Source organism: Ictalurus punctatus, chromosome 3 (assembly GCF_001660625.3).
Source record: "Ictalurus punctatus breed USDA103 chromosome 3, Coco_2.0, whole genome shotgun sequence".
In the NCBI taxonomy this organism is placed as follows: domain Eukaryota; kingdom Metazoa; phylum Chordata; class Actinopteri; order Siluriformes; family Ictaluridae; genus Ictalurus; species Ictalurus punctatus.
Window position 1 is genome coordinate 11,241,781 of NC_030418.2, and position 11,141 is coordinate 11,252,921.

The window sequence follows — 11,141 nt, forward strand, 5'->3', positions numbered from 1 at the left end:
GACAATTTTTCACAGCCTTATTTACTCATATTTACTAAGTGTGACAATATTAGTGGAGGGCACCGTAAGTCTGGGATTTGATGCGGCCATTTCAAAACACAAAACATATTCCTTTGTAGTTTTATTTTCCCCTGTGCTTTTGGTCATTGTCCTGTTGGGACGTAAATGTTCGCCTTAGATACAGATTTCTGGCTGTCTGTAACAGGTTCCCTTCAAGAATTTGCTTGTATTTCGTGTCCTCCACCTTGCCCTTGATGGCAACAAAATTTCCAGTTCCTCTTTCTGAAAAGCAACCCTAGGGTGTGATGCTACCAGCACTATCCTTGATGGTAGGAGTAGAGTTACCTGGGTGTTGGGCTGTATTTGGTCTGTGCCCAAACATAACATGCTTTTAGACTAAATGGTCCAAAATCTTTTTTCCCAGTAATTCTCAGATTTCTCACATGCCTTCTAGCAAATTCCAGGCATGCCGTTGTTAGCCTTTCTCAGACATGGCTTCCACTCTCCCACAGAGGTCGGATTTGTGAAGAGCTGATCATATAGTTGAGGTCTGCACACCTATTTCAGTTAGTGAGCTCTGTAACTCCTTCAAATAGTGTCGCTGGACCCTTGTACATGTCTCTGACAACTGCCTGGGCACTAGGGATGTCACAAAACTAAAAATCTAGTAGTCGGTACCGATACCAACAAAAGTACACGATACTCGATACCAAAGTCGATACCACAGTGTGGTATAAAAATTTAAAAAATTTAAAAAATTTAATGGAAAACTCTCCTGGAGGACATCCGAGAGAGAGAGAGAGAGAGGGTATTTTAGTTATCAAACACTTTCTGACAATGAGTGGAGGTGCACTCCTAAACGCACGCACGCATTCACACAGACGCACGCACACATGCATGCACACAGACGCACGCACCCCTTATACTCTGAATGCAAGCATTAGTTTAAATTCACTGATATGGTGGCAGGCCAAAAAGATTTACTAAAGCATGAACATATGAATAATTATTAGTGACATTAGGCTACATTTTGCTGACAGGATACGGGCTGAATGGCGATGCACGGTGGCCCATTAGGAGGTAGTTTATAACATTGCAATGTGTTAGCGTCGTTAACAAATAACTGGCTATCGCAAACATTACATGAAGCATAACGTTAGCTGGTTTCACGGCCACAATGCCAGCTGCCTCAAACAAACAAAATATAGGGACAGTCTTTCAGGTGCTTCGGGAAATTCCAGGTATTTCCTCGCTTTGTTTGAAATGAACGATAGCATCGGTTGCACACCGGAAACCGATACTAGCTTTCCTCTCTTTTCCTCTCAACGAGTTGGAGCGGAGCTAAACTTGTTAAGCTAAGCTAATCTTCTGTAGTTTTTCCCGTTTGCTTGTAGGCATTCCTCCTCTTCTTCACCACTTGTGGACCGACTAAAACACTTGTGCGTATTTGCTGTCCCCATCAGGTCTGGAAAAATTGCGACCTCGGTACCTCCATTAGAAACGGTTCCAATGATAGTGCAGAAAAATAAGTACCGTCACGTTTTAAGAATCTCGGTACCGAAGTATCGGTTCTCGTGACATCCCTACTGGGCACTCAATTTGGCCTAATCATGGTAGTGTCTGGGTTGTGCCATATTTTTCCACTTTGTTACAATAGAGTTCACACTGCTCCTAAGACATTTCATAGCGTTGCTGTTCTTTTTAAAGATTTCTCTAGCTTTTTTCCCCCTGCTAACAACTTCATATTGAAGCTTCACAGCAGTTCCTTGGTCCTCATTACAGCTGGACTGATCTGATCCTTCATTTTAGCTGTGAGACCTTGCAAAGTCAATGATATTTATTGTGCAATCATACAATTGGACACATTGTACTCTGTTTAATAAAAATATTGGGCAGTGGTGGCCCAATGGTTAAGGCTGTGGTTTACTGATCAGAAGGTCAGAGTTTCGAGCCCCTGTATCACCAAGCTGCCACAGTTGGGATCCTGAGCAAAGCACTAAACCCTCTCTGCTCCTGGGGCACCCTGTCAGGGCTGACCCTGCACTCTGACCCCAGCTTCCTAACAAGCCTAGGATGAGCAAAGAAAAGAATTTCACTGTACTGTAATGTATATGTGACACATAAAGGCGGCATCATCTTTTTTTCCTTCATATTTAGTGAGTGCTCAAGAAAATGAAATACTAGTCCTAATCTAGACAAAAGAAAGGGGGATAATTACTTATCAATTAAGAAGTTTCCGATTTAAAAAAAAATATGATTCTGAGGACATGTAATACTTTATTTAATTTTATTTCTGTAGTGAGTCAGCAAAAAAAAAAAAATCCTTTTCTCATATACTTAAATTTAATGTTGCACCAAAAAGGGAATCAATCGCACAGGGGTGAATACATCCTGGAGGCACTGCGTGGATGGGCCTTTTTAAAGATGTTGCATTCTCTGTCACAAATGTTTAAATTGTCCACAGCAGTGTATCCCTTTTCCTTTAGATATAGGTAGACGCTGAGTCATGCCCTGTGAAGTAGTTCTCCTTTTATTCATAGTTGTGCTTACAACATGGATATTCTTTTCTTACCAGTCTATAAGTTTGTGCATTTTCTCATTAAAATGTAATATTTATTACTACAGTACAATGTGTATTACTATTAATGTGACCTTGGATATCTTGACTTTTTTCTCTTTGCACATTTAATTTTATTTCAGTGGTGGTGTCGCTAACAAATGAAACACCTGCACATTTTTTAAGGCTAACCAATAATCACATTCCAAAAGCTTCCATAGATTAGGCGAAACATGTTTTGTATGGGTGTAGATGACTGTCTGGATTCCTTCATATTTAACATGCACTTTTGACATCGGCTGTGATTCTATATAGATCCCAGGCAAGCTGCTCTTTTCTCTGGTGAAGCGCTATCTGTGTGTGACCTCACTAATGGACAAGCTCAACACCACAGGGGGGGAGTTGAGCTCAGAGCGGCAGGAGCCTGGCCCCTCATCTTCCACAGCAGCTCATCAGTCAGAGCAGTCACGGCTGCAGAGGGAGTTTGAGTTCACCATGGCAATGGCAAACCTCATCTCAGAGCTGGTACGTGTGATGGGCTGGGACCGTAACCGCCAGCCCCCTGTCGCCTCTCCCACACCATCTGGAGGACCAGAAGAGATTGAGGCAGAGGTGAACAGGCGCACCCTGCGCTCCATCTTCCAGCCCCGTTTTTCTGCTTCTCCCGTTATGACCACGTCCGTAACAGCAGCTCCTTCTCCACCCAAGAAGAAGGCGAATGGCTTCAGGACCCGCACAGACTTCTCCGCACGTTCAGCCTATGTGGAGTATGTGCAGGACACTCTGAAGAGTGGCATGCAGGTGCGCATGCTGGAGGACTATGAGGAAGTCAGTGCCGGTGATGAGGGAGAGTTTCGCTACAGTAACGACGGCTCACCGCCTGTCCAGGTAGACGTGGTTTTTGGTCTTTCTCCTTGTGTCTTCCTTAAACACTGTTGGATGTTTGACAGACTTTGTGATCATGTTGTAGGTATACTGGAACTCAATCTCCAGAACATACTGGGTGCACTGGCACATGATTGAGATCCTGGGTAATGGGAGCAGCGGACAAGCTGAGAAGGAAAGTCAGGAAAAGGCTTTCTCTCTAACTGAGACACTTAAACTTACTGCAGGTAAGATTAGATTCACTAAAGAGAAATGCTTTTTTTATAATGAACATTTGAGGAATGTGAACTAACAGTTACCTGACTGGAATGTAAACAGATGTAATTTGATGTAATTACAGAATTTTCATGTCTTTTAATTTGTAACCTGTCTTGCTCTTCCCGTATGACAGTGAGTCAGATGTTCTTCTTGAAGCCACCTGGTGGGTTGTATTCATTACCTTATCTAACGGACAGCCTGCAGGATGATGGAGACACGCTTACCCGTGCTGAGTGGTGGGAAGTGCTTTTCTTCATTAAAAAGCTGGAGCCAAAGCAGCAACAAGAGATCAACAACATCCTTCGACAGAATCTTGATGAACAGGCAATCACCGTTTTCTGATTCCTCTGTGCAAAATCCAAGTAGTGAATGGAGTTCAGAGTACAGATTGTTTTATTCCATGTCCAACTAGATGATGGTTTTTAATTATTCATTGTCTTTTTTTAAATTTTATATAGACCCTTAATTTTCTGATCTCTCTTTTCTGTCAGATGGTGGAGCTAGATGAGGCTACTTTAATTCAGTTGTCTGTGTCAAGCGAGGTTGCCCGTAAGATCCTGCACTACCTGAAACAGACCCTTCAGGCTTCCTGCCTGGGTGACCTGCTCTGTTCACATGCCTTTGCTAAACACTACTTGCGCCGGGGTGGAGCCAATCTGGAGGATGAGGAAATGTTCACTGACGGCTCCCTCAACTCCTCTGGGCTTGGTGGACAGGGAGCCTCGTCATGTTCATCAGTGACACCTAAAGCTTCTACATCTGCTGCATCCTTCTCCATGAATGGCTGTGTTTCTAAGAAACCCAAAAAAGAGATTCCTATAGATAATGGCAGCTGTAACAGCGATACAGAGAGTGAGCTTCCAACAGAAGATGAGACTAAATATCCTGAAGATCTAGAGGAAAAGATGAAAGGTGAGTTACATTTGTAGATGCAGCTTGTAGTTTTCGAAAAAGGCTTTTTAAATTTAAGCTTTTTAAACTGAAACTACACTATATGGCCTAAAGTTTGTGGTCACCTGAGCATCACACCTGTGTGTAGATCCAATTTGGTTCCACAAAGTTGGAAGCACGAAGTTCTATTGGATCCCTCTGTATGCTGTAGCATTACAGTTTTCCCTTCACTAGAACTAAGTGGCCCAAACATGGTCCAGCATGACAGTGCCACTGTACACAAATCGAGGTCCATGAAGACATGGCTTGCCACCTTTGGAGTCGGAAGATCTTGAGTGGCAGGCACAGAGCCCTGACCTCAACCCCACTGAACACCTTGGGGATTAATCGGAACACCAACTGCGCAACAGGCCTCCTCACCCGACATCAGCTCCTGTCTTCACTAATGCTTTTGTGATTGAATGAGCACAAATCCCCACAGCCATGCTCCAAAATCTAGTGGAAAGCCTTCCAAGATTAGTGGAGGTTATAATAACAGCAAAAGGGGGTCTCAATCCTGAATGGGATGTTTAAAATCACATATGGTCCAGTGACCACAAACTTTTTGCCATATAGTGGTATTTATCCATGCAAAAAGACATGGGTACATTCAAAGAAATAACTAATAATTGTGGTCATGGCATTATTTTCAATTTGGAAAAAAAAAATTTCTGCTACTTTTTTTTTTTGTGTGTGTGTGTGTTCTATGCGCTGTAGTATTTAATAATCCAAAAGTGCAAGGTAAGAAGACAGCCTTGGAGAAAATCGGAGAGGTTGTGGACATTATGAAAAAGAGTAGCTCTGACTCTGGACAGTTGCTGGCTGGCATGAAGTTCATCTGTAAGATTCTGGAAGAAGAGGGGCCTCAGGAGCGCAGCACTCTTAGATCGGACTCAGCACAGAGCATCCGGTGAGGCTCCTGAATCCAGTTTATACTTGGTCGTTTAATGCATCTTGAGTATCAGGATTATATCAGTGCTTTTCCAGATGAACCTGAAAGTGTAAAAGCATCCAGTTAAAACATTTAACTGGAAATCCACTGCAGGAGATTTGACGTGTATTTTAGCTGCATGTCTCTCCAAGTCACATTTGACAATTAAAACCCTTCCAAATTGATGTGTGTGCCATAAAAATTATATTAGGAAGATTAAAACATGAAAAATCACAATTTTTGTTGCAGCAGCTATCTTATTCAGAAAGAAACTAAAATATAACTCATCGGTTGGAGCTCAGTTTGAACAACTAGGGCACAAGACTACATAGCATATGTTGAAAAAATTAACAGATGCAAAATGCATGAAATGAATAAGTATAAACAGTTCAGTTTTGGTTGATTTTTTTTTTAAATTATTATTATTTTTTTTATTTGCTGTAATTCAGTCCCTCCAAGGATTTTGTGATTTTTGCAATCGCAGAAATGAACGCAAAATCAAGTAAACTACACAATATTCACAGAAGTTTGCAATTTTTTCAAGGTTACTGCAGATTTTCTGCAGATTTGTATCGTATGTTGAACATGAGTACAGCTAAAAGGTCTCATTTACCAATAAACATCACTGTGCAAAACAATTTTGCGCATTTTGCAATTTCGCCAATTCGAGTATTTTGTTTTCCGCAAAAAAAGGCACCAAAAAACCCTCAGCAAATTGCATTGCATATTTGGGGGGGGAAGCCACAGCAAAATCAATCATTTTTGGTAGCAACAATTACAAAAAAAACTGGTAATTTTAGACTAAAACCTGCAATAACCAAATGAGTAAAATATAACAAACTATTATGTATTTTTATGGAAAGACTAAATGGGGGAAAAAAAGTTAATGTTTCTTTGCAGCACAACCTTTTGTTTGGTATTCAAATATTTTCTTGGGAATACTCTGCTGGAGTTGGTTGTGGAATACCTGAAGCATGTTATCTCGCCACTGAAAATAAGTTCAAATTTGTTCATATCTATACGTTACTGAGTTGCTTAGTTTTATATCCCATTTATGTCAGCTGAAGTCTCTGTAAGATGCTGAAATTTGTAAGTTAATTCTGACCTGCTTGCTAACCTCTGACACAAACCTTTATTTCTTTAGGGACAAAGTCTTAAAGATACTGGTTGAGATGGTTGGTAGCCAACCAAAACAAAATGCCATCATGGCCTTGCTTCTAACCCGCAGCCTAATGCTCAAATATGAGTGGCGGGTTTCCTTCGCTACAGAGGGCGGCGTGAAGGCCATTTTGTCCTGCATGCAGGAGTATCCCACCTGCACACGAGTGCAGCAGATTGCATTAGCAGTAAGTTCCTGATTGACATCCTCAGACACTCAAACACTCATCCTCTCTCTTCTGCACTTTTGCCAGTAATAGTCTGAGCCTGACTGAGCGATTCCATGGTGACGCACAGAGCCAATCATTATTATCAAGTACAAGCAGTGTAACAATGTAGATAATGACTTTTAAGATGTTAGAAACATGAAATGGATTGCACAGAATTTACTATACATATAGAACAGTCCAAACAATGCTCCTTAGGTTGTATAACATTAATATTACTGCATGGAGTATTTCCAAAGTCTGAATGTTGCCCTACCTCTCACTGACTACGTTTACATTTACAGCAGTAATCTAATTATTGACCTTACTCTGAGTAAGATAATAATGTGATTAAGGTGTTTACATGAGTCACTTTTAGAATACTCCTTTCATGTATCCGTTTTACGTGTTATAGAACATAATTAGATTAATAGCACACGTCATTACATCGCCATGCCGTCCGACATCCCTCCAAAATTTCACGTATCAACATACAGTTCGTCTTCGTTATGGTACTGTATACAATTTTGGGTGTTTTTATTTATTTTTTTTGTTACGAACGCTTTAAGTGCAGTTAATTATTTGTCATGCTATATGTGCAAATAGACAACTGCTTGAAGCCGCGGGTGCGTCCCAAACCGTGTACATACCTTCTATATAGTAGCCGAGATGCGTGTATTTTTCCCCACTACAGGCCTATAGTAGGCAAGTACGTGGTTTGGGACACAGCCGTACACTCTAGTTCGCCGTAAAATGTTGAGCACTGCCATGTGTGAACGTGTCCTGTCGCAAAATGCGGTGAAAACTCCCACACGACATTAATAATGTGATTAAGGTGTTTACATGTCTGTAACACACATCGATAATGCGACTAAAACAGGAGTACTCTACATGTCTTAATTCGATTAGTGTTTACTTCGAGTATGACCTTAATCAGATTAAGGTAATTAAAAATTGCTGTTTACATAATAGTTTCTTAATCACAGTATTGGGGATTATTGTTGTCCACGTAAACGCACTGAGTGATTTTCGGGATCAGTGTTTTCACAGTCCAACTAAACTAGGCTCACTTAATCATATTTCTTCCGATTAATGAACTTTCCAGCCTGAATTTACTTTGTATTTCTGTTATATCAATGGGAAACATGCAGGATGAACATAAGGATATATATTTTCTACCTCCAGACTTTAAAGGTCATCACTGGTGCCAGTAAGCATGACCTGCGCAGTGTGGGAAGCTGCCTGCCCCTCTCTGAATCTGGCACGCAGATGATGCTGGAGATCTTTGCAAGCATTGGCTCAGCAACACCTGAAGGCTCAAAGGGGCTTCTTGGAGCAATTCCATCTGCTATTGATCTCATGCTCAACACCACTGGGTAAGTGACTGACCTATTAGCAAACTTGGTTCTCTCTCTCAAAAGCACAGTAAAGCAAGTCTTACTTCTGCCTAAAATTGTCTTCAACTGACTTAATATTATTGAAAAGGTAGCGTGTATAGTATCTCGCCTACAAGAGTTTTCTTGAAGTGCACAGCCACTAGATTATTTGATTGGCTTGGAATTCCCATGACTTCTCTTGTACTATAAGCCTTTAAAATATATTCTAGTTCATGATGCAATGTGTAATTTTACTCTCAAATATTTCACAACACAGTTGTGTAGTATTTCTGCAGAAAACCCTCTACTGGCAGGTCCATAAATGTTTGGACATTGACAAAGTTATTGCTGTTTCACAGTATATTGGTGTGAAACTTCAGAATGCTGTCCAGAAAGGTGCATATGGTTCCAAAATGAATGGGAGAATATGACTTCCGTTTATTTTGCCATTCTTTATATATTTCTGAAAAATGCAGGTTTTCCTGTTTAGCTTTTGCACTTGTCTTCATCAAAATGCCCAAGAAACCATTAAAAATGGTGTCACTGTGTATGCATCAGTGTTGATCTTCTAATGATGCATTTTCCTCTGCTTAATTCAGTGGTGGTCTGTCTGTACGAAATGGCCTGTTGGTGATAATCATGCTGATCTCCAATCACAAGAGCCTAGCAGAGCAACTGGTGGCCTGTGACATCACCACTGTCCTCAGAAAGTGCCTTTCTGGTCACAGTTCTGAAAGCATGCTGGCTATAATTGCCCTCACACACATCTCCAATGTTCACAAACTGGAAAAGAAAGGTAGTATAAAGAGAGAATCATTTGCGCTGGTTCAGTTGCTTTTAAAGCACTGTTATATGTTTACATTTGAACAAAATCTGTTCTGAGTAATTTCTTGGGTTGGTTGCCTGTAGAGTCTAAGGAGGAGCTTGACTTCAAGGACACGGAGCTGAAGATGTTAGTTGTAGGTCTAAAGGAGGTGACCACCACCAAGGAGGTGATCCAGACCCTGGAACAACTGCTGTGTGATGAAACTTCTCAGCTGGTTGATGAGAGGAACGAGGTGATGCATAGCAGAGACACTTTTCAGGACCTGGTGCGCCTCATGGACCAGCACAGAGTGGAGCGCACAGTGCAACTCTCCATTCTCAGGCAAGGAGACGATCAAGTACAAAAGTTGCACTTGGTGCAAGTGTTTACTATTCATCATGACCTTCCAAGTAGAATTTCATGTCCTGCAGCATTTATTTGTCCAAACCAAATTACATTGTTTACATTCAGTTTTTTAAAATGGAGTGGCTCGATCCCACTATGCAGTGTGATACAAGATGATTCTCAAACCTTATATGACATGATTTGACAATGATCTGCACTGAATAATTTTGGTTGTTCCTGACCATTGGTTTGTGACTCAGCAATGTGAAAGGGAAAGAAATTGAGAAAAGTCTTTATGGCATGGCTGCACTCACACCAAGATTGTTTTAGACTGGAAAAAGGTAATAAATAATGGACCTGACTCACTTTATTGCTGTGTTTGTAACAGAATCTTGAACAAGTTCTTGGACAATTATCAGGAGGATTTGCTACCTTGGCATGAAAGCATTGAACCTTCCCTCTCTTCTATGACTGCTTGTATTAATGACCGCGAGGTAGCTATTTGTCCTCACATACATACTTGTGCTAAAAGTTATGTTGGTGTTTGTTTTTAATATTCCTACATCTTTCCCTCTATATCTAGGCTGTTCAGCAGTTCATCCGTTTCCTATATCGACTGGCTTCTCTGAACAAAGACTATGCTGTAGTTATGTGTCGTCTGGGCACTAGGGAAGCACTTGTCAAAGCTTTGGACAAGCATAGCACCAACTTGCTAATGGTCACAGAGCTACGCGACCTCATTAACGATTGTGAGAAGTATGCCAGCCTTTACAAGAAGATGACGACCAGTGTGTTGGCTGGATGCATACAGGTCATTAACTTTTGGAATTGTTCCTTGTCTGAGGCCTAACAGGGGCTGTCATTACTAACAGAGTACTAGAATTAATTTTTGTTAAATACATTTTTGATATATATTAGGGTTGTCAATTCATTTTCTTATTCACGATGGAGATAAATAAATACTTACATAATTACTTTTTTTTCAGTATTTACATAAGTAGTATAAGTTACAAATAAAACTGTTTAATAATGGTTCAACAATGCAGCAACATTACAGCTGTTTACTGTCAACTGTCTATGTAATACTGAGGTAGATTTTGGATGCTAAAGTCCAGTAGTCACTCATCTGTTGAGCTGTATTCTGGTGTGCTCCTTGACTCACCAAAGCGGTTTTCACACAGTGTGTTTAGTTTTTAAAAGACAGGTTAAAGACATTGTACTTCTGCTACGCTCAAATTTGCCAAGACAAAGGTTGCAAACTACGACAACATTGTGCGTTGAGCTATCCTGAAGTGTTTTAAAAAGAAATTAACCTTTTAAAAGTTAGACATTTCTTCTCCGTTTTCTCTTTTTTTTTTTTTTTTTTTTTTTTTTTTTTTTTTTAATTCCCACACTCTAACTGCAAAAACCCAAAAAAAGTGGATAGGTGCTTAACAATCTGAGTACAGTAAAAATATCCTATGATTTTAAAATGAAAACAAAACGTGATTTAAAAAATAACACATTATGGTTTTGTAATTAATTGTGTGCATAATTGTGTGTTAATTGTGACAGCCCTAATATATACTGATCTAGGATGAGTAAAAAAATTAATCATGATGATTGGAAATATTTGTCAAAAAAGTCAATCACGTATGATTTTTGTTTTCCATTAGATGGTCTTGGGCCAGATTGAAGAACATCGACGCAA

At 40.3% G+C, this 11,141-nt stretch overlaps 1 protein-coding gene across 7 annotated transcripts in view; it reads left to right on the plus strand.

Annotated features, from left to right (window-relative positions):
• LOC108263249 (cullin-9) overlaps positions 1-11,141 on the plus strand; it is a 60,699-nt gene that overhangs the window by 13,924 nt on the left and 35,634 nt on the right. For all 7 annotated transcript variants that reach the window (XM_017463881.3, XM_017463877.3, XM_017463876.3 and 4 more), the window contains 12 exons: positions 2,873-3,445; positions 3,528-3,669; positions 3,834-4,024; positions 4,192-4,612; positions 5,348-5,540; positions 6,706-6,907; positions 8,111-8,301; positions 8,901-9,097; positions 9,211-9,448; positions 9,840-9,945; positions 10,035-10,262; positions 11,107-11,141. The exon at positions 11,107-11,141 is cut by the window's right edge and continues 56 nt beyond it. In XM_017463881.3, coding sequence (XP_017319370.1) covers positions 2,873-3,445; positions 3,528-3,669; positions 3,834-4,024; positions 4,192-4,612; positions 5,348-5,540; positions 6,706-6,907; positions 8,111-8,301; positions 8,901-9,097; positions 9,211-9,448; positions 9,840-9,945; positions 10,035-10,262; positions 11,107-11,141 — 2,717 coding nt within the window. The remainder of the gene's footprint in view (positions 1-2,872; positions 3,446-3,527; positions 3,670-3,833; positions 4,025-4,191; positions 4,613-5,347; positions 5,541-6,705; positions 6,908-8,110; positions 8,302-8,900; positions 9,098-9,210; positions 9,449-9,839; positions 9,946-10,034; positions 10,263-11,106) is intronic.